General features: G+C 46.7%; 1 protein-coding gene across 2 annotated transcripts in view; it reads right to left on the bottom strand.

The window, feature by feature from the left end:
- The window catches only part of CHST11 (carbohydrate sulfotransferase 11), a 305,461-nt gene extending 300,038 nt beyond the window's left edge, over positions 1-5,423 (bottom strand). The window contains exon 1 of one of the 2 annotated variants that reach the window (XM_009426132.4): positions 4,676-5,423. In XM_009426132.4, the coding sequence (XP_009424407.1) occupies positions 4,676-4,793 (118 nt within the window). In that variant the 5' untranslated portion in view covers positions 4,794-5,423. The remainder of the gene's footprint in view (positions 1-4,675) is intronic. The other variant, XM_001159706.7, reaches the window with a different exon arrangement.
- Between the last annotated feature and the right edge of the window lie 18,516 nt (positions 5,424-23,939).

Here is a 23,939-nt window from a genome sequence, read left to right as displayed (position 1 = left end):
TTTGAGATGGTGTTTAACTTTTGTTGCCCAGGATGGAGTGCAATGGCACAATCTCAGCTCACTGCAACCTCCGCCTCCCTGGTTCAAGTGATTCTGCTGCCTCAGCCTCCCAAGTAGCTGGGATTACAGGCGTGCACCACCACGCCCGGCTAATTGTTTTTGTATTTTTAGTAGAGACGGGGATTCACCATGTTGGTCAGGCTGGTCTCAAACTCCCAACCTCAGGTGATCCACCTGCCTTGGACTCCCAAAGTGCTGGGATTACAGGTGTGAGCCATCGCACCTGGCCACCTCCTAAATTTTCTAAAATGAGCACATATTATGTTTACAATTAGTTTAAAATTATAATACAAAATGCATTTTAGATTCAACCTGATAAAGTGAAAGTGCAAGGGGGTAAAATTAGACATCTTTAAATAAAGGATATAATCTTTCAATACATTCAACCGAGGCAAAGAAATCCCAGGTGACAGTGAAAATAAACATTTTGCAAAAATAAAAATAATAGAGAGGAAGCAGACAGGAGAGAAAAGGCTTTCTCCTCTGAAGGCTTCTTTCTATGAACAGTAGATTTCAAACAAAAACCACAATCCTATGGAGTAACACAAAAGGAAGGTTCTGAAGAGCTGCCTTTACACACTCTGTGCCAATGCAGCCTGGGGGGCCTCTCAGCTTTGCACTGCATGACACAGCTCCATCAAAACCCAGCCATCTGGGGCAGGTATGCAAGACATTTTAATGCAAGCTGATGAACTTTCATAGGAAGCATTCATTGGTGAACTCAAACCTGTGTAGAAACCACAGGTATATGGTTCCATTCTCCCTAGCTTTAGGAATAGTTCACGGCCATAGAAGGTGTCTGTTCTATGGATGGATTTCCTTAGAATCCATCTAAGTGGCTAAACAAGACCAACCTTCTCCAGAATCCAGGACACAGAGCAGTGCCTCAGCTGCCTACACCTCACGGGCTGCAAATTTAGGCCACGGTGAAAGCTCCTGTCTGGCGCCTGATTAGTTTAAACTGGGTCTGTGTCACAGTTCAGGAAGGCAGGAAGTTTCCCCACCAGACAGAGCCAGAGTTATTGACCAGGCATTCTTGGCAAGGCTAGAAGTGACCTTCCTGAAAACCAGAGAAGTGGGTCTACTTCTGGAGTTTAACCACTTCATGCATTCATCCAGCAAACATTCTATTGAGAACCCACTGTTGTCAGACACCGTGCAGAAAACATCGGGATTAAAATGGAGTCTAAAACCTGGTCCTTGCCCTATAAAATATTCTTAAGGAAGACTATTAACTCAGAGTATCAAAAACTTCTAAATGTAACTATCCTACTGACAAGGCCCACTTCTGCTAAACCCTTGTGCAACTGATGACCAATTACTCAAATTTGCAAATTAATCAATTCTATGAATTAGAAAAGATAATGGGCCCCAGATTAGAATCAGAGAGAGGGACAGCCAGCCTTGCCAGCTGTCTCCTTTTTGTCTCTTTTTTTTGAGACACAGTTTCACTCTCTCGCCCAGGCTGGAGTGCAGTGGTGCCATCTTAGCTCACAGCAACCTCTGCCTCCTGGGTTCAGGCTGGAGTGCAGTGGTGCCATCTTAGCTCACAGCAACCTCTGCCTCCTGGGTTCATGCTATTCTCATGCCTCAGCCTCCGGAGTTCCTGGGATTACAGGCGTGTGCCACCACACCCAGCTAATTTTTGTATTTTTAGTAGAGATGTGGTTTCACCATGTTGGCCAGGCTGGTCTCGAACTCCTGAGCTCAAGTGATTCACCCGCCTCGGCCTCCCAAGGTGCTGGGATTCCAGGTATGAGCCACCGCGCCCTGCCTTCCTTTTTTTCTTTCTCTCCCTCCTCTCACACCCTCCAGCCACCAACGAAGCCTGGAACCCATTGCTTTTGCAATACTATTTTTCTATTTCACATGTAGGTATCTGGAACCCCTGCCAGAGGCCTCCAAATTTTTAGCTACACAATCTGTGCCATGCTGTGGTCCCTTCTGCCTCTCCCAGGGTGATCTGGAGAGACAGAAACTGCAGAGCCAGGTTGAAGGATCAGCTCTCCTTACCCCCAAGATACTTCAGAGAAGCAAGGATCTTTAACTTTTAAAGAAATTCAAACCAGTGAAAGAGATTCCACATCAGTGGTCATTAACAGTGTAGCTTAATAAAATGAACCCCTCAAAAAGAAAATGTTTAATGTGGATTTGAAAGTATATTTTTATGCCCCGTGTAATGATAAACTGTTGACACAGAGTTTTTGTGGACTGTGAGTAATCTGAAATAAGGAAGGCCTTTCAACTGAACTATCTGTAATTCTACATTCAACACAATGTTTTGAAAGTAGTATTTGCTATGGACTGGAGGGAAATATCAGAAAAGTATATTTATAGAGATCCAAATAATAAACAATGGGAGAAAATAGGACCAGAGGGGGACATAAAGGATGGGGCAGGATCATCGACAGAGGATCTTTTTCAGCACAAGCTTAGAAAAGGTTCTCTGCCTCTTCCAAAAGGCTAGACTGAAAAGATATGATGTCACTTTCAAGTCAACTTAAGACTAACAAGAGCTGGAAATTTTCACAAAGTGACAATTACAAGTTGGAAGTTTCTTCCTAGTATCTTTGGCTAGAAAGTTATTTCCCAATTCTCACAAAGAATTCCATGACAATTGTATTTCCCTGGGCAATTAACAGGTACACAGAAGCTCAAGCGCATTCCTGCTGAAGGCTGACACTCATCCGTGTTCTGGGCATTTGTACAGAGCATTACTGGCATTCACGGTCCCAGCAAAACCTGAACACAGCTCTAGAGTCTAGACCAAATCACCGGCCCCTTGTTTAAACTGTTTGAACCCCAGTGTATCTGTACACCACCAGTCCCCTGGCGCTCTGGGGTGAGTCTGGCCCGGTCTCCGGTGGCCCCAGGAGCTTGGCACTCTGAGATGCCCCTGGCTGTCTGGTCCTGCCCACTGCAACCAAGGCCTGCCTGCCGGAATGCAAGCCAGGTCCATTTTTAAATTCCTTTATAAGTTTCACAACCGCAGGTTTGGGTGAGGAGACAAACACCGCTGTAGTTTGCTGACATTAAACTAAAAATACCCAGCTGCAAACAAAAGCCATCTTTAACAGGGCTGGCTCGGACGTCCTGAGGTTACATGTGGTAGAGTCGGAACATATCCTTGGCAGTGTGGCTGCCTTAACAACTGCTCCAGACCGAGTGGGGCAAAGGGGCCGTCTGTCCCTGCGCTGTCAAGGAATCTGCAGCCTGCAGCCCTGCCTGTTTGATGGAAAGAACAGCTTTATTCCTCTGCCATCGACCCAAACGCAGGCTTGATGAATTTGGGACTGCGTCTGCTTAAAGTGTTAGATACACAGTGAAAGGAGAAGGCGGGAGGCAAAAATGAAAAACACCAACCCCACTTCCCTGGAAGGAAATGCGTTTCCACCTCCCTCCTCCTTGCAATTAGAAAAGCAAATTATTGCTGTGACTACGCTGAGAAAGGCAACTCGGAGGCGTAGAAAATGGATTTCTGAGCCAACGTGGCCCGGCAGGGGGCTGCTAAGGGAGGGTAAAAGGGAGCAGGGGAGCCACGGCTTGGCGGGGAGACCCGCGTTACCCGGAAGGCTTCTCGGAACGTTCTACCTGTTGGGCTTCGCAGCCGAGCTGCTCACCCCCGGCCGCCGCGCTCGAGGGCGCCCCTCCCTCTCCAGAACCCAAACTTTCCCTCGCACCCCTAGGAAGCGACGAGCCTCGTCCCTCCCCCAGTCCAGATTTCGGACGTGGAACTTTGCCTGAGCCACAAGGGACCGGAGGAATGGGGTTCATTCCCACGCCGCCCGGGGGATTCCCGTTGCTCGGATCCCAGAAGTGGGGGATGCAAAGGAACGGTCAGCCCAGGACCTGGCCAAAGTTTCCTCCAAAACTGCAGTGGTCAAGGCGTGACCCAGGAGCTCGGAGTTTCCAGCTCAGGGGCTGGGGGCTGGAGCAGGCCCCGGGGCACCAGCCGCAAGGTCACTGCGGAGCCGGACCCCGGGGGCAAACGGCCGGCGCGTGGTGGAGGGGCAACGCTGGGCACCCGACCACTCTCCACACCTGCTCAGCTCTGCGCCGAGCCCGGGACACGTGGGAGCCCAGTCCCGGGCTCCCAGCCTGCTGCAGGGACTCGCAACCTCGCCGGGGCGTACACCCTTCGCCCCCGGCCCGGCAACCAGGAAGAGGCGGCTAGCCCGGGCGCAGAGCAGCCGGCTCCGGGTAACTCTTTCATCCTCCGACCTCGGCAGCAGCGGGGAGGGAGTTTCGCTCTCCTCAAACCAGCCCCTCACTCCCGGTTGCTTCCCACACCTCTCCGTTTCCCTGCTACCTCGCAGACAGACAGACAAGGGACACAAAGAAAAAAAAAAAAGAAGAAGAAAAAAAAAAAAAAAAAACTACCGCCCCTCCTGGTCCCATCCTCCAGCCCGGAGCCGGGAGGAAGAAGAGGGGGAAGCACACCTTCCCTTCTCCTCCCCATCCCGACGCGGTGACCCGGGTAGATCTGGGCAGCCAGGAGCCCCGAAGAGGCCGAAGGCGGAGAGGTAGGGTTGGAAGAGGCAGAAATCAGGCGGAGCGAGCGAGAGCGCGAGAGAGAAAAAAATATCCAACAAAACCACGCTAACGCGCCCCCTACCTGGGTGCAACATACTTTGGAAATAGAAGATGACCAGGATAAAGGATCCCAAGCAAGTGGCCAGCACCATCCGGCAGATTCTGTTCATCCTCATCACTTCCAGCAGCGCTGGCTTCATGGCTTTGTCCTGGCTGCGGGGACCGGGGTGTCCGGGAGGCGCGCCCGGGGCGCAGGAGCAGGGACCCCGCCGCGCGGACCGGAGCCCGGGAGGCGCGGGGCAGAGCTGAGCAAGGCTCAGAGGGAGGATCGGACTCGCTTCGCGGACGCTCTCGGAGCCCCCAGCCCGGGCAGGGGTGTGGAAGGTGCCGGAGTTGGTCTGGAAGTGCTGAGATGCGTGGACCCGCTGGCTGCGCGCTCCTGCTCCTCCTCCTCGCCGCTCCGCCGCCTCCTCCGATCCCGCCGGCGGCCGCCGCTGCCTGGTCGCGGGCCGGGCGGCTGGGGTGCGAGCGGTGATGGTGGTGCCGCCGCCGCTGCCGCTGCGCTGGCCGCTGTGGCTGTCCGACGGGCCCTCTCCCTTCTCTCCAAAGGCTACTTCATTGCGCTCCAACGATCTATATATTCCGGGGCTGGGTTTTACCAAATGCAACTCGCGGCCCCCGGCGAGGGGAGGGCGCCTGCGGAGAGCCGGGAGGAGGGAGGGACCCTAGCGCCGGGGCGGAGCGTCGCGCTCCCCCCGCCCCTACCCGGGATATGGTCGCGTCCAGCTGTTGCCCGGGGAGTGCGGTGTGCGCGCCGCGCTCCCGCAGGGTCCCAAAAGCCCTCAGTACCCGGCCGGGCTCGGCCGCCGTCTGGAGGTTGTGTCAGCGTTTCCATGACAAAACCCGGAGAAAAAAAAAGACGAAGAAAATCGCCTCGGTGCTGCCACCCACCCCCGCCAGCGTTTGGAGAGGGAAGTGGCAAGCAGCGGGCTGGGTCTCGGAGGGAAGAATTAAGGGTTAGGGGGTTTCTGGCGGCTGGCAATTATTTAAAATCCCTGGGCGACGTAGCGGGGAAGTTGCCCCAAACCCCCAGGGAGCGAGTGCCCATTTTCCGACGCTCAGAACTGGGCGGTTTCGTTTTTCTTTCAAAGGACAGCCCAGCTGGGGAGTCGGGGTTAAAGAGGGCTGATTTGAAGTCAAGGTTAAGGAAACTGCACGACCCTCGGGTCAGGCGACAGCTGAGCTTTCCCGGGGACTTATACAGACAGAATCTCTGACACCCACCATCACCACCATTCCTCAAGGCAAAAGGGATTTGTGGGTTGCAAAACTCTGCTACCCCAAAGGGTAGAGCATCCTCCAAATTATTCAAAATTAACAGCAGTCTTAGCTGGGAGGGGGTGAGAAAATGCCCCTAGGAAGCCACCTCACCCAAGTCCAAAAAACTGCTGGAAAAGCCAAGCCAGCCATAGCACTGGCAGGTACATGGAAAGATGGTGTTGCTTTCTTGTATTGTGTAAAATGACTTCCAGTTTCCAATTCCATGCATTTAGGCTGTTTCACAGTCAATAAAGTGGACACAGCCAATAGTGTAGGGATCACTTTTATGTCAGGAAAAAAAAATGTTATTGTAAAGACTAACCTTTGTGCCTTATCAAGTCATTACTAATTCAATTAAAAATGAAATAAGATACTGTGTCTTTCAATGCCTCTCACAAAATAGGCATTTGATAAATTCTTATTGAATCTGAATGTAATGGGCCTTATCCTCCCCTCGATAGACAGAGACACAACTTGCAGTTAGACACATGCAACAAAAACCACCTGGGCAACCTCAGTTCCCTTCCCCCAGAGTTCTCCTCCAGCAGTTGCATGGTGGGGAAAGTAACAAACTCAGCAGCCTTGCCTTTGATTACAGAAGACAATCAAAGCACAATATTTATGTAGCCGGTGTGCGCTGTATTAATTTGGACTTACCTGTGAATGAGTTGCTTGCTCAAGGAAGCCAGGCTGAACAAGCTTCAGACAGAGTCGTTCTCCAGTGATTCTTCTGCTCTGGTGATAGGAGATCAGGAATGGGAGTTGCACTGCACCCTCCCCACCTCCCCACCATCATCACTAAGAAAGGGGATTCCTTGCAGAGGGCATGGCTTAGATGGGCATTTGCACAAAGCCTTTGCCTGGAATATCAGTCTTTCATTTAACACTTGGCTTTACAGAGCCAGGGAGGGGAAGGGATTTACTCCCAGGTCACCCAAGTGACCTCTCACCTCATAGGCCAAAGACTTCAGTTACCTGCCCCAAAGCCTGGACATGCACAAGGCAGTTTGGGAAGTCACAGGGTCAAGGGAGAGATCAGAAGTCTAATTCCCTGTGAGTCATAGAGATCATGGAGTTGGCCCACATGGTGGGGGAGGATGGTGAATCATGCCCAGCATCCATTCTTGCATTCCCACAATCAGGAACCTGCCCAAACACAGTGAGGATTAAGCCTGTGACACATAAGCTACCACCTCTCCCAAGAAGTCTTTGCTGTTTTCTCACCTGAAATTGCAACTTTTCTCCTCTGCGCTGTGAGCACTAGGTCCAAACCTCTTTTGGGCCACTGTACCCACTAGGCTGAACTCCTTCCTGGAGATCCAAGTTGTCTTCATCTCTGTCTCTTTCTAATGCCCAGCACAATGACTGGTACATAGTAGGTACAAATAAGTCAGAGGCAGAGAGGTAATGCCTACTTGGACTAGGAAGTTAAATTAGATCACCTCTAAAATCTATGGCAAAGGTCAGTGGTAATGGTCTGTGATTCTGTTGTTCTATGCACATTGAGGGGTGATGAAAAAATTCTGTTTTCTCCTTCATCACACTCTAAACTGCCCAACTACAGTTAGAATCATTGCTTTCTTTCCATTCCTAGCCTAAGAAAATTTTGTTACATCTTATGCTATATAACAAATATTAGCCAAGTAAAGGACAGTATTAACTGATAAAACTGAGGAGAAAAATTTTATACTTTGAGCATTGAAAGAGGAACGGATCAGTCTTCAGATCCTTTCTCCCTCATCTTTCTAAATTCCCTTTTGCCCTGAAAGATTCTGCAGATTGGCATTGTGCTCATTGTGGGACCTGGCTTGATTGATTGACTCTCCAAATTCAACAACATGCAAATGAAACTGGGGCCTGCCTTTTTTTTTTTTTTTTTTTTTTTTTTTTTGAGATGGAGTCTCACTCTGTCGCCCAGGCTGGAGTGCAGTGGCGCGATCTTGGCTCACTGCAAGCTCCGTCTCCCGGGTTCACACCATTCTCCTGCCTCAGCCTCCCGACTAGCTGGGACTACAGGCACGTGCCACCACGCCAGGCTAATTTTTTGTATTTTTTAGTACAGACGGGGTTTCACCATGTTAGCCAGGATGGTCTCGATCTCCTGACCTCGTGATCCGCCCACCTCGGCCTCCCAAAGTGCTGGGATTACAGGGTGAGCCACCGCGCCTGGCCAGGGGCCTGCCCATTTTAAAGCCTGGCATGGCCCTGAAAAACTGGTTGAGGAGAAAGTCTTATTTATGTTGACGATCTTGTAGAATTTATAGCAGGGGAAGAAATCGGTGTGAAGTCACAATTCGGGCTTGTGGGTGCTGTTGTCAATGGACTGACAGATGTTTATGTGGCCCTTCCAATCCGCGCAGGCTGAGCGCCTCCTCATTCCGGCAGATTATACCTACAATGCACTGTCTTGTTACGATCTTGCAAACCTGGCAACGTTGCCCTTTTCTGCACCTTGTTGGAGAGAAAAGTGGGCCCAGGGTACTAGTAGACAGAGAGCTCTTCAGCATCCTTGAGGGGAGAGAGGGATGTGTCTTCTGCCAACATCAGCCAGGGGCCCCAGACTGGCTCCTCCAAGGACTGGCGCTGCCATTTGCATCTCTCTGGCACCTCTAGCACAAAGGACACTCAGTTAACCAGAGCACAGTAAATATTTGTGAAGTTGAATTATAAACCATTTGCCCGCAGTACGTGGAGATCTTAGGGTACAAATTTTCTACAGGTAGGTAAACCGCAAATAACACAAATGGGTTACTCATGACATGACTCTGAGAGCAGGCTCTGCTTTGCAGGCTTTTCTGAACAAGGTGGAGAAAAAGACAGCAAGAGAGAAAGGGATTGAAGAAGGGAAAGAGAAAGGGAGAAAAAGAGGGGAAGGGAAGAGACGAAGGGGGAGGGAAGGAGAGGAGAAAGGGTTGGAGAAGAAAAGGAAAGAATTGCCTGGGAAAGAGAAGGAGGAAGGATGGGAGAGGGAAAGGGAGAGAAAAGAAGAAAGGAGGAAGGAAAGGAGAGAAGGGAGGAAGGAAGGGAAGACAAGATGAAGAGGGAGGAAGGAGAGAGGGAAGAAGGAAGAGAAGAAAATAAAGGAGGGAGGAGAGGAAGGAGGAAAGGACTATCCCTCATTATTCTGTCTCACTTTCTTCTTCTTTTTTTTTTTTTTTTTTTTGAGGCAGAATCTATCACTCAGGCTGGAGTGCAGTGGCGTGATCTTAGCTCACTGTAACCTCCACCTTCCGGGTTCAAGCAATTCTCCTGCCTCAATCTTCTGAGTAGCTTCAGTACAGGCATGCACCACCATGCCCAGCTAATTTTTGTATTTTTAGTAGAGATTGGTGTCACCATGTTGGCCAGGCTGGTCTCCAATTCCTGGCCTCAAGTGATCCGCCTGCCTCAGCCTCCCAAAGTGCTGAGATTACAGGCGTGAAGCACCGTGCCAGGCCTTGTCTGACTTTCTGATGCCGCCTTTGCTCCTCCACCTAGTTTAGGCCCGAAAGACTCCTCTCCCTCCCTTACTGAGGACCAGGTCTGTGGGACCCTTGGGCCCTACCCCAAGCCGACTCCAGCTGCCCTCTGGATAGCCCTGGCCACCTCCCTGTCTCCAGGCACAGCCCAGAAATCAGTTCCATGAGCCACTCATCCCTCTCAAATATTTCTCAACTGGTGGCCCCTGATCAACTCCTAAACTCTATCTGCATAACTAGGAAACCTCCAGCTCCTGGCCCTCCACCCACCCCCTCCTCCCCCCACCAGGTGCCTTCACTGTGTTTTTTTCACTTTGCCCCTGCCAGTCCCTCTGCTGGCCCCATCCACCAGATCATGCAGGTCTTTCTATGGAGTCTTTCCAGGCCCCCTGCCTGCCTCTTGCTGCTCCTCAGTAAGGACATTAGCATTTCTTGAGCACACTTTGACGTTCATGGCATGATAATTTATTGAAATATTCATTTGTGTGTGTTATCCTCCTATTTCCACTTCTCCACGCCCCCTCCATTTCAGGCAGGCTTTGTGCCACCTTGCCTGAGGGATTTGATGAAGGCTTCCTGGGAGAAAAATTTAAAACTGTGGAAGAGATAATGGCAGGGAGAGAAGGGGGTGTTGGGGGTGGATTTGTGAAGGAATAAGTGAGTGCCCTGCCCCCTTTTGCCTGGGAGGTGGATGCTCCATAGGTACTAGTACCTGGGATGGCTAAAACCTGGCACAGTGATCCCAGTGCCACCAGGGATTCCAGTGCCCTAAGCATGGCACAAAAGTCACAGAACTGCTGACCTGAGGGAGCTTTAAGGACAGAGCCAGGCAGATGCCTTGGAGGTGATTCGTGTGGCCAAGAGGGCCTGTCATGCTCGGTGCCAGGGCCAGATTAAGATGCTGAGAACCTCTGAGTGCTGGGAGCTTATGGTGTACCACTCCCATATGTAATTCAGAATAGAAATAATACTAAAGAAGGAAGCTGGGCGCATTGGCTCACGCCTGTAATCCCTGCAATTTGGGAGGATCATCTGAGGTCAGGAGTTCGAGACCAGCCTGGCCAACATGGTGAAACCCCCATCTCTACTAAAAATACAAAAATTAGCTGGGCATGGTGGCAGGCACCTGTAATCCCAGCTACTTGGGAGGCTGAGGCAGGAGAATTGCTTGAACACTGGAGGCAGAGGTTGCAGTGAGCCAAGATCGTGCCACTGCACTCCAGCCTGGGTGACAGAGTGAGACTCTGTCTCAAAAAAACAATAATAAATCAAGAAGGAAATACCTTTTAAAAGAGCAAAGTTCAGATTTGTTAATGTTTTTTCTCTCAGCTTTATTTAAATATAATTTACATAAATAAAATATATTCATTCTAAGTATACAGCCTGCTGAGTTTTGGCAATTGTCTATAGGTGTATACAAACCCTCATCACCATAACCAAGACACAGAGCATTTCCATCATTCAGAAAGCTCCCTCTTACCCCTTTGCTGTTGATCCCCAGCCCAGACCCTGGACCCAGGCAACCACTGATCATCTTGCTTTCATTATAGTTTTGCCTTTTCTAGAATTTCTTATAAAAGGAACCATACTGGACACAGCCCATCATGTCTGGCTTCTTTGACTTAGCAAAGTTATTTTGAAATTCATTCATCTTGTTGCATGTATTAATATTTAATCCTTTTTATTGTTGAGCATGGATTTACCATAATTTAGTTTTGACTGATGGACATTTACACTGTTTCCAGTTGTTAGCTGTTACCAAACAATGTTGCTATGAACAATTGCATACAAGGTTTTGTATGGACAAATATTTTATCTTGGGAAAATACTTAGGAAACTTTATAAAACACTGCCAAACTCTTCTCCAAAGTGGCTATATCCCTTTGCATTTCCACCAGCAAGGTAGGAAAGTCTCACATCCTCACCAACACTGAGTGTTGTCAATCTTTTTAATTTTTGCCATTCTACTGAGTGTGACATGGTATCTCATTATGGTTTGAATTACATTTCCTTAATGACTAGTGGTGTTGAGTATCTTTGCATGTTTGTTAATCATTCATGAATTTCTTTATAAAATGGCTGTTCAAATCATTTGCCCATTTTTAAATTCATACTAGTATCCAGTTGTTCTAGCACCATTTTATTGTATTATTATTTTATCCCGTGTTGTGCAATTAGAGTATGCTGCATCGGGACATAATCCTCACAGGCAAGGTATAGTCCTCAAGGCATCGATAATAGACCTAAGATTCTGAGGATGTTGTAGAAATGAGGCCAGAAAAGCATAATCTAGTTCATGTTGTTCCCCTAGAAAATCCTTCAGGATGTTCTGTGTTGTTCACCTACTAGCTGTTGTATTCCATGAGTTAACAACGGGCAAAAAAGAACATCTGTCCACCAAGAAACAAGAGGCCACATCACTGTAAAACCTCAGTGGGCCCGTTTTACTTTATTCATTAAGGACCTGACTGGATAATCCAAGAAATGCAAATTACAACACCCCTCATCACAGTTTACAGTAATTACTGGTTTAATGTCTCTTTTTCCTGCTGGTCTCTGAGCTTTCAGAGGGGATGGCTAGGACCATGTCTTTATCACCACTGATTAACACAGAGTTGTCTAAAAATACATATTAAATGAGTAATATAATTTTTACCTGGCAGCTTGGCAATGACTGTAAAACACTGACAATTGTCAGTACTGGGAAGGGTGTAGGAAAAAGGGAACTCTTATAAACTGATGGTGGAAGGTGGTATAAATTGATACAACTTTTATGACATTTCTGGAAAGTGATCCAAGACCAAAATCACTAAGTTATTGATTGATGAAACTGAGGCATTCATGTACTTAGCCGTGCTAAAATAACCTAAATTTTTAGTAATAAGGATTTAAATAAATTAGAAAGCCTCTGTATAATGGAATATTCTACAATACTATATTTACATATTCTCCTGTTTTTTGCATAAATAAGCAAACATAATTGTATTTATATACAAATATATATGTTCTCCATACAACAAAGTATTGATAGTAGGTATTCTTGGGCAGTGAGACTTTTTAATTGATTTACTGTATTATCTAAGTATTTTTAAAAGAGTACATATTATTGTTTAAAAGGAAAAATATGTAGCTATTTTCATTTTCAGATGGAAAAAATTCTGTCTAATCAAAGAATATGTTTCTTAAATCATCAACACCCAACTTAAGCTCCTACTTCTTCCATGAAGCTTTCTCTAATTATTTCAAACCATAGAGTTATCTTTATGCTTATAAGAATTAAACCACTCCTCTATAATTTGGCACTTCATATACAGTTGCAGAGTCATTTTGTGAGCTGTGCCCTATCTCCTTGGCCACACCATACAAGCTCACGCAGGTTGACTGTTAGAACCTGCTGTCACAGAACTTGGTGCAATGCTGACCACACACTGATGACCCACACGAACTTGCCGATTAATTTCCTGGTATGTTAGAATGGCCTCTGATTGCATACCCACTGTGGGCAGACTCTGCTATGCACTTTACATACACGACCACTGATCCTCATCCATCACACAAGGGCAGCATGAGTATCCCCTCACACAGATGGCAAAACTGAGCCTCACAAAGCTTAAGGGACTCACTCTTACTTACACATCTGTTAATTGGCAGAGGTGGGGTGGGATTTGAACCAAGCTTATAAGGCAGCAAGGCCCATGCTTCTGAGAGTCTGAGAGTATCCAGCATACGTTCTTTTTTTTTTTTTATACAGGGTCTCACTCTGTTTCCCACGCTGAATGCAGTGATGCAAACACGGCTCACTGTAGCCTCAAACTCCAAGTCTCAAGCTCCTCCTGCCTCACCCTCGTGAGGAGCTGAGACTACAGGTACACGCCACTACACACGGCTAATTTTTTTATTATTTTTTGTACAGATGGGGGTCTCACTATGTTGCCCAGGCTGGTCTGGAACTCCTGGGCTCAAACGATCCTCCTGCCTTGGCCTCCCAAAGTGCTTGTATTACAGGTGTGAACCACCACAGCACTTGGCCTCATATTTGTATGTTCTACCCATGTCTAGCAAGCACCATCTCCAGGCTTCTTGTCAAGATCAACCTTTAAAGGAGCTTGGGAGAAGCCTGGGGCTGCAGGATAGGAAACAGGCAATTAAAGGGGAGCTTTTCCCCCAGGCAGCTGGGTCCTCCCTTCTCACTCACAGACTTGCTCACTTCCAGGGACTTTCCGCAGGGCAAATCTCATGACTTTTAAAGCCCCCTGTCCTCCTCTTCTCTTCCCCTAAAAATAGTTGTTTAGAAAGAAGGATAAAATGAGTCTCTGTAAATAATTGGTGCAAACAATTCTCACCTTTGTCTTTTTTTTTTTTTTTTTTGCCCTAAAGTGCAGTGAAAAAGCATGTCTCTCAGAGTTGTTTCTGGACCTCTCTCTAAAGATGAAAGGGCTCTCTATAAACCTGCTCACCCAAAGGACTGGGAGGTAGCAGGGAGTCCAAAAACAGGAATTATCTAAGTATTCAGAGAGTTTTTTTTGCCTAAAACAATCCCTTGCATTATGCGGGCAGCCTGAGAAATATTTGTTAAATATTTGTTCATAAATGTAAAACTTTTGTATGTCAAAGGAAAAGGAGCAAAGTTAAACAGCACATAAAAAATGTGGTGAAAATATTCATTGAAAAATGAAAGATAGGCCAGGCACTGTGGCTCACACCTGCAATCCCAGCACTTCAGGAGACCAAGGCGGGTGGATCACTTGAGGTCAAGAATTCGAGACCAGCATGACCAACATGGTGAAAACTACAAAATTAGCCGGGCATGGTGGTGGGCATCTGTAATTCCAGCTACTTGGGAGGCTGAGGCAGGAGAATCGCTTGAACCTGGGAGGCAGAGGTTGCAGTGAGCCGAGATTGCACCGCTGCACTCCAGGCTGGACAACGAACTGAGACTCCATCTCAAAAAAAAAAAAGAAAAAGAAAAATGAAAGATAAAAGGTTAAACGTCTTTGTGATATGCTCACACATCTCCCATTAGAAGTGAGAGCTAAACATTGGGTACGCAAGGACACAAAGATGGGAAGAGTAGACACTGGGGGTTCCACAAGGTGGGGAAGGGGATGGGGGACACAAGGGTCGAAAAACTACCTATTGGCTACTATATTCATTACTTGGGTGACAGGATCATTAGAGGCCCAAACCTCAGCATCACGTAATATACTCATGTAACAAACCTGCACAGGTACTCCATGAATCTAAAATAAAAGGAAGAAAAACTTCTTTGTGATATGTAAAGATCTCATACAGACAACTAGTTAACCCCACAAAGATCCCAATAGACACAGGAACAAAAACAATTGACAAGATTTTTCACACACACACACACACACACACACACACAAAGGACATATACCAGATAGTAAAATATAAGGAAGCATCTAATCTGGCTTGGTTCTGTGTCCCCACCCAAATCTCATCCTGAATTGTACTCCCATAATTCCCACAGGTTGTGGGAGATAATTTGAATCATGGAGGCGGTTTCCCCCATATTATTTTTGCGGTAGTGAATAAGTCCCACGAGATCTGATGAGATCTCATCAGGGGTTTCCGCTTTTGCTTCTTCCTCATTTTTCTCTTGCTGCTGCCATGTAAGGAGTGCCTTGCACCTCCTGTCATGATTCTGAGGCCTCCCCAGCCATGTGCAATTGTAAGTCCAATTAAGCCTCTTTTTCTTCCCAGTCTTGGGTATGTCTTTATCAGCAGTATGAAAACAGACTAATACAGCATCCAACCTCAATAATTAAAAAGAGGCAAACCGAAATAATAAGACACCATTTTAGTTTATCAAATTAGCAAAGATGTGTGTTAGACAATACATTTCCCTTGAGGCTGGAAAGGGTGGAATGCAAAGGAGCCACCCAAGTGTTGCTGGTAGAAGCTACTGGAACAACCTCTTTGAAGTACACTTTGGAATTCTTTTATCCCAGCCATGGGATGGAGTTACCACACTGTGATTACTGGGAGAGTGGGCTTTGGAGTCAGACAGGCCTGAATTTGCCTGTGGCCAGTCACCTGGCATATTTAAGCCTCAGGTTCCTCATCTGTAAAATGGGAATCATGACACATATTTTCAGGATGTTGTGAAGACTACACAAACCTAAGTCAGAGCACTCAGAGGCACCTACAGCATGGGCTGGGACAGGAGCTGGTGGTGCAAAGAAGCAGAGCTGGTAGAGAACCCACTTTCGTGGTGGCCACAGCAAATCCAATGGCTGTGGCCGTGGTGGCCTCACTGGACCAACCATGTGCTGTGATCTTGGCTATTGCTGACCTCCCTTCCTTCCTGCTGATTTTCAAGCCATTTCCCAGCCTTTTTAGCGTTTCTCTGTGTTACCCACAACACTTTCAATAAATTCCTTTTTTGCCTAAATCATGCTCTCCGTTGCTTGCAGCTAAGAGCCCTGAAGATGCAGATCACAAGGTATGGGCAGAGAGGCAGAACCTATAGCTGGGCCACCAATGTCTAAGGAGATTGATATTTTCCCTTTTGTGGCCCCTTGCTACTAGGCAGTAAGCTAAAATGGATCCCAAAGACCAGTCATCGTAAGTATCATTCTATTTTCTAAATACCTTTGTTTTTCTAAATGCATTTGCGACCCAGCCTGCCCAAATCTTATGGGGGTTGAACTCAGAGGTGGGTTCGCAGTCAGGAGGCCTAGGCTCAAATCTCAACGTGCCTCTAACTAGCTGTGGGAGTGTTATGGACTGAAAATCATATGCTGAAGCCCTAACCTGCAATGTGTCTGTATTTGGAGAGAAGGCCTTTAAGGAGGTAATTAAGGTTAGGTGAGGTCATGAGGCTGGGGCCCTAATCCAATAGGATTGGCATCCTTGCAAGAAGAGAAAGGGACACTAGATAGCTCAGTCTTTGTGCCTGCCCAGAGGAACGGCCATGTGAGGATACAGTAAGAAGGCAGCCGTCTACAGGCCTCACCAGAAACCAACCCTGCTGGCACCTTGACCTTGGACTTCTAGTTTCCACAGCATGATGAGAATAAATGTCTGTTGTTGGAGCCACCCAGTCTATGGCATTTGATCTGTCGCCAAGGCTGGAGTGCAATGGCCCGATCTCGGCTCACTGCAACCTCTGCCTCCAGGGTTTAAGTGATTCTCCTGCCTCAGCCGGCTGAGTAGCTGGGATTACAGGTGTGTGCCACCCCACCTGGCTAATTTTTGTATCTTTTGTAGAGACCGGGTTTCACCATGTTGGCAAGGCTGGACAAAGTGATTTACCCAAAGTCACTGAATCAATCTGTTCAGGCTGCTACTATAAAACGCCAACAATCGAAATGTAATCTCTCATGGTTCTGGTGGCCAGAAGTCTGAAATTGAGATGTTGGCAGGGCTGTGTGCTCCCTCTGAACTTTCTAGGGGAGAGTCTTTCTTTGCCTCTTCCAGCTTCTGGCGGCAACCAGTGTTCCCTGGCTTGTCCCCATATCACTCCAGTCTCTGCCTCGGTCTTCACATGGCCTTCTCTGTGTCTGTGCTGTCTCCTTTTCTGTATCTTATAAAGGCTTATTATTTGTTATTTGATTTAGGGCCCACTAAGATAATCCAGAACCATCTCTTTACATTAATTACATCTGCAAAGATGCTTTTCCCAAGTAAGGTCACATGTGTAGGTCAGGATGTAGACATATCTTTTTGGTGGCCACCATTCAACCGACTGTAGACAGTGATAGTGATATATTTACTGGGGCAGCCCCTGCAGTTCTTGTTTCCAGTTGCATAGGCACATACCTGCTTCTCTGACCCTCCTAGAATTTCTGTAAGCTACCTTTAAAACATTCATGTTCTTAAGTTAGCAGAGTACTTGCCTCTAAGCAAGAACTCTGACTGATACATACTTGACTTTCCAAGTCTCACTTTTCCAACTGGAAAATGCAAGGATCGGACCAAGTAACTTTTAACATCCCTTCCTATTCTGGTTGATTCTAGAATTGTCAGTTGAGCTTGGTTCATGGAGAAGTGACAGATCAATGCCATCAATATTAGGAACTCAAACGAAGAGTCTTTAAAATGTGATCTCCATAAGGAGGCTCTGGGGAGCTGTCTCTTGCCCTTCGGAGTGATGTTTCTCAAAAAACAGCAGGTCAAGTGATGAGTTCTGGTAAATAACAATAACCTTGGAATGCAAATCTTACTCTGTGGTGTCAGATTTTTAATATTCAATATGTTAGATAATCTCTTCATGATAATGATAAAGCTAGGCTCTGAAAATGAAATTGAGAATGCTGATCAGCAAGGGGAGAGCAACAAGAACTAATTGCACACAGCAGGGTGTGAATTTTCAGAGCCATAGAAACAGGAGTGACTATGCTCACAAGAAAGCTCGAAGCAGCATGCTTCAGAGAGCACACAGCGCTTAGGGTCAGAGTTCTTATCCCAGCCTGGCCACCAGCCGACATGTGTCCTGCAGCCAGTCACTCCCTTGCAGCCAGTCACTCCCTTTCCCTGGGTCTCCATAGCTGCATGAAATGAAGCCTGAGGAAGCAGTATACTGATGTACAAGGGTTAGGATTTGTTAAGTGAAAAGAACTGAAGTAGTAACTCTCAGCAGGAACATCCTCTGGGGGAAAGGGACTCAAATTTTCTCCCCGATTTTAATTGTAAGATCAATGGCATTTGGGTACTAACATGCCTTCTCTTGGGTGGTACTGGATGGTGCTCCATAGTGTTGAACTTCCACAAAATCAATAATCAGATCATCCAATTTAGGTGACTCCTAACCACATAACACTATTAGTCAGAAACATCTGGGTTCAGAACTTCAACTCCAACTAGCTTAAACAAAAAGAGACTTGATTGGCTCCTGTCATTGGGATCTTTAAGCTGTCTTTAGACATGACCTGATTCAGGTTTCTAGCTGTGTCTTAAGGAGAATGCCTCTCTTTCCAGTCCTTGGCTCAGCTTTCTTTTGTGTTGTCTTCATTCTCAAGTGGCTGCCCGCCCGTTCCAGACTTCTCTCCAGCTCAGTATCCAGTGTAGAAAGGAAACACCCCCTTCCTAACAGCTCCAGCAAGAGTCTAGAGCTGCCTTCTGAAGGGCCTTGCTCACCCCTGACCAGCCACCGTGACCAGAGAATGTAGCATGCTTGTTGCCCAGGCCTGGAGGCTATGTTCTGCCCTGGAGCCAGGAGTGGGGTCAGCCCCACTCACGTCACCAGACCAAGAATGGGGCCAGGTGGTTTCTCCAAGAGGCAACTACCTGGAGAGGCCGAGATGAATTCTATTGTAGTTAATAAGAGAGGATACTGCATGTGTTAGTTTGCTATTGCTGCTGTAACAAATTACCACAAACTTAGTGACTTCAAACAACACAAATGTATCATTTTACAGTTCTGGAGTTCCAAAGTACAAAACCAGTCTCAGTGGGCTAAAATCAAGGTGTCAGCAAGGCTGCCTCTCCTCCAGAGGCTGTGGGGAAAAGGTCTGTTTCCTAGTCTTTTTATAGCTTCTGGAGGTCTGTCACTTGCATCGCTTGCCTCATGGCCCCATCCTCCATCTTCAAAGCCACTGTATAGCCTCTCTCTTCCTCTCTCTCTTCCCCTCTCTCTTCCCCTCTCTCTCTTCCTCTCTTCTCTTCTTCTCTTGTCCTCTTCTCCTCCTCTCCTCCTCACTTCCTCTCTTCTCTTCTTCTCTTGTCCTCTTCTCTTCTCCTCCTCTCCTCCTCACTTCCTCTCTTCCTCTCTCTCTCTCTCTCTCTCCCCTCCACCCCACCTCCTGCTTCCCTCTTACAAGAATGCTTGTAATTACATCAGGTCTACCCAGATAATCCAGGATAATCTTTCCATTTCAAAATCCTTAATTGGGTCACATCTGCAAAGTCTCTTCTGCCATTCAAGGTAACATAATCACAGGTTCCATGGATTAGGACAGGAATATATTTGGGAGGCCATTTTTGTGGATGGGAAAGAACAGATATTCCTTACAGAATCTGCACCTGCCCATAGATTATAAGAGACAATAAAGATCTAATGCTAGCAACAAATAATATGTAGCAAGAAGTTTAGTAGAGTCAAGTGTGAAGATATAAATTCAAGCCTAAACTCCACCATTAACTAGCCCTCTTTGACTCAGTAGTTTTGTCTGTATAATGGACATGTCTACCTCAATCTCTGAGTTATCATGACCAAAAGGTCATGAAAACACGTTTACAAATGCAAACTATCATTTCTAGAATGAAAATCATGGAATGAAACTGGGGGATATGAAATTTCACTCACCTTTGCAGTCATTCACACCAACCCTAATCTATGAGGCTTCTTTCTCCAGAGTAAGGAAGGCTCCATCTAGAGCAAAAAGGTCATTCATCAGATTTGGATATTAAAGTAGCATGAGGCTGTGCACGGTGGCTCATACCTGTAATCCCAGCACTTTGGGAGGCCGAGGCAGGTGGATCAACTGAGGTCAGGAGTTCGAGCCCAGCTTGGCCAACATAGTGAAACCCTGTGTCTACTAAAAATACAAAAAAAAAAAAAAAAAAAAAAATTTAGCTGGGCGTGGTGGTGCACGCCTATGATCCCAGCTACTCGGGTGGCTGAGGCAGGAGAATCGCCTGAACCCTGGAGGCAGAGGTTGTGGTGAGCTCAGATCATGCCACTGCACTCCAACGTGGGTGACAGAGCAAGACTCTGTCTCCAAAAAAAAAAAAAAAAAAAAGTAGCATAAAAAGCCAGAATTTGCCAAGAGATAAAAGGATTTACTATACTCCCCAAGGTCCTGTTATGTGGCCATTAGGTCATATAATGTGCTAACACATTAACAACAGCTAAAACTGGCTGCCCAGGTGCCAGTTTTACTGCAGATATGATGTGGTTTTAGAGACATGGGAAGCCATGTATTCCCACCTCAGTGTTCTATGGGCAGGAGAAAAGACAAAGAGGCAGAGTGAGCAGTTTAAATGCCAGCGTTCTTGTTCCCTCTTCCCATCCGCCACTTCGGGACAAACATAGATGGATAATAGGACCCAAGGGGCACTTAGGTTACTAGACAGTGAGGAGGTCATGCTAGACTTCCCCATGTGTACCAGTGGAGGGGAGAGCATGGCAAAGAAGTCCCCATGTGGTCACATCCAGCCCAGGGTGGTAGCATTGGTGGAAGGAAGTGCCTGTCTGGCTAGATGGCCTGCCACAACCCTCCTGGCTTTCCATGGCCTGCCCAGGATGTACAGGGCTTCAGAGAGCAAATGGTCTCCAGCAGGACCTAGAACCTACTGTGACTCAATGGCCTCCAGTCCAGGGATGAGGGAGATACATGTGGCTCTGAGGCCTCTGGCAGAAAAGAGTTATCATAGTCAGTTTGAGACTGCTTGCAAGGTTGGCCCTTGGCTGGCATCTACAAACTTGGATTTGGGGTGGGTTCCCAGCACTCCCAGAAAGGACAGGAGCAGCTCGCTGCGCCTGAACTCTTTGTACAAAAATGTGGTTTATGCTGAACACCTGCCTTCCTTCTGGAAGCCCGGACTTTTGGTACATCCTAGGCCACAGATGCTTATGTGACTGACCCTCAGTAAAATCCTTCGACTGACTCCTAGGCTTAGTGGCACTTCCCTGGTAGACAGCATTCCACATAGGTTGTCACAGTTCTTTCTAAATAAACTAAGTATACCCTGTGTGACTTCTTGGAATTTTGCATCTTGTCTCCTCCAGCTTTGCCCCATGTGTCTCTTTCTTTCACTCATTTTATTTTGCACCTGTTCACTATAATAAATCATAGCCATGACTGTGACTATATGCTGAGTCCCATGAGTCCTCCTAGCAAGTCTTTGGAGCTGAGGGTGGTTGTGGGGATCCCCGACTCAGGCCTTTCTTCCCCTGCCCCCAAGATGTCCCTTGAGTTCTCTTCTATACACCCAGCTGACTCTTGCAGAGAAGCAGGAGTGGCATGGAATCTGAACCACTGAATGTGGAGCTGACAGGCACGTCCCTTCCAGAGGCTGTGTGTATTACTTACTGGACTAAATGTTGATTTCTCTCCTTCTTACCATTCACTACATTTTTGGATACTTCTAGGTGTAATGTGAACAAACACTCAAGCCCTGTGTCATTGTTATTGTAAAATGTCACTTTCTCACTATTCCCATGTGTCCACCTCTACCCTCCCCACTCAGCAGGTGACAGGGCAATCTGTTCATGAAAGAATTGGTCTCCCCCTCATCAGGCCAGTTCCTAGGAATCTCCAGCACCAAGTCCATGCTCAGATCCATCTCCTCTGAACACTGACCCTATCTCTTCCATATATATATATGGAAGGGAAATAGAGAAATCCTTTTCTCTCTTGGTAAATTCTGGTTTTTCATGCTACTTCAATACCCAAATCTGACGAATGACCTTTTTGCTGTAGATGGAGCCTTTCTCTCTCTAGAGAGAGAAGCCTCATAGCCTAGGGTTGGTGTGAATGACTGCATATATATGGAAGAGATAGGGCCAGTGTGTGTTTTTTAGATATTTTAACATATACATTTAACATATATGTATACACATGCATCTTATATATACATATATACGTCTCATATATATAATCTCATATATATACATCTCATATATACACATCTCATACACACACACACACACACGTTTGGTGGCCTGTTTTCTTATCTGTCAGATGAGAGTGGGAATTATAAAATACCTAAATTGTTGACCATTGCACATGAAAATTGCATAGTTATGTGTGAGTGTATGTCTCAGCACAGACAAATAACGTGCTAAGCACACATTACATTCCTCAGTAGACTTAGGAACTTTTTATTAAGCTTTCTTTTTTATTCATTATCCTTAATACAATCCACAAGTCCTCATAAAGAAATTATATTTATATATAGATTCATTAAAAAATTCCCAGTTTTGGCTTGACCATGGAGAATAAGGTGTTTGTCCATTTGTGTCTAGGTGGGTCAAATGTAAATAACTTTAGCACCAAAAGTTTAACCAGTGAGAAAATATTCCCTGAAATCCAGGGGCCATTCCATAAATTGATGCCTGTGAAACACTGGCCTAGTAGATCTGAGAAGCACCTGCCAGGGCTAATAGACCAGGATTTTTCAGATGGAGTTCACTCCAGGCAGGTGTCAGGATCAGAAAGCTCTTTTTTGATGCTGCAGTTTCATGTTTCTTAGATCGTATTGTTAGTGGTGAAAATTATCCAATTCACATGGTACCAAAATATGTTATCGGCAGCAAATTTGTAGGGGTCTGCAGCAACCTCAATTTTTGCCTCCTCAGAAGAAAGAATTCAACTAAGGGGCAGAAGGCAGAAGGAGAGACTGGGGCAAGCTTTAGAGCAGGAATGAAAGTTGATTAAAAAGCTTTACCGCAGAAACAAAAGGCAGGAAAATACATTTGGAAGAGGGCCAAGCGGGCAACGTGAAAGGCAAGTGCACGGTTTGACCTTTGACTTGGGGTTTTGTATGTTGGCATACTTCCAGGGTCTTGCGTTCCTTCTCCCGATTCTTCCCTTGGGGTGGGCTGCTGGCGCTTGAGAGGGGAGCGTGCGCAGTGTGTTTACTAGAGTTGTACCCATGCTCACTTACAGTGTTCCTCCCTTACCAGTCCAATGTCCCTAGGAGGTCATGTGCCAGTTAAACTCCGCCATTTTCCCCTTTAGTGCTCATGTGTGAGCCCAGTCTCCCAACTCCTGAGATCTTATCGGGTAGCTACTGATAATCAGTTTCAGGTTTTTCTTCTCTATAGGGAGACTGCCTTTTTCTGGGGCTGGCTGCAACCAATTATTATTTTAGAGAGACAGTTAACCACCTGACCATCACCTGATGGCCACCTGACATTCCTGCTTGGGTTGGAGCGGGGCCTCTCCTGCCCTGCTCATGTCTGACTAGCTACTCACTGGAACAGGGAGACACGTACACACACACAAAGTGGAAGATGTTTTCAGAGAGTTACTCTGGAGTACTTTGAGGAAAATGAAATGGGGTTATGTGATCGAAGCTGGCTGGTGCAGAAACACTGCCTTAGAAAGGGTGGTCAAGGGAAGGCCCAGTAAGGATCTGACATTTGGGCCAAAACTGGAATAATGAGAAGTCAGCCATGTGCAAATCTGGAGGGTGCATCTCAGGGGCAGAGAGTGGCAGCACAAAGGCTCTAAGGCAGGGATAAGCCTGGTGTATTCAAAGGACATTAGAAGAGGCCAGAATGGCTACATTGTGTTGAACATGGTCGAAGAGGTGGGGTCAGATAGCAGGCAGGGGCCCAGTAGCCTAGAGTTTACAACCCAGATACGGCAGGAACTTTTGGCCATTCCTACCAACCCCAATATCTGGTCTATTCTTTCATAGCAATAAAACTTCCAAGTTTTAGCTAAGCACATGACTTCCTACAATAAAAACGACATCTCCCAGCCTCTCTTATAGTTAGATGATGTAGTCATGTGACTAAGTTCTGCCAATGAAGTCTTAGCAAAATTACCTTGCTTAAAAGATAGCTAGTATATGCTCTCTGCCCCTTCTTTTCCATGCCTCCTTCCTACAGGGGTCCTGCTACTTGGACCCATGATGCAATGACTGGTGCTT

The sequence above is a fragment of the Pan troglodytes genome, chromosome 10, assembly GCF_028858775.2.
Source record: "Pan troglodytes isolate AG18354 chromosome 10, NHGRI_mPanTro3-v2.0_pri, whole genome shotgun sequence".
NCBI classification, from domain to species: Eukaryota; Metazoa; Chordata; class Mammalia; order Primates; family Hominidae; genus Pan; species Pan troglodytes.
Note: the sequence above shows the minus strand (reverse complement) of the source record. Positions and strands in the feature narration are given on the sequence as shown.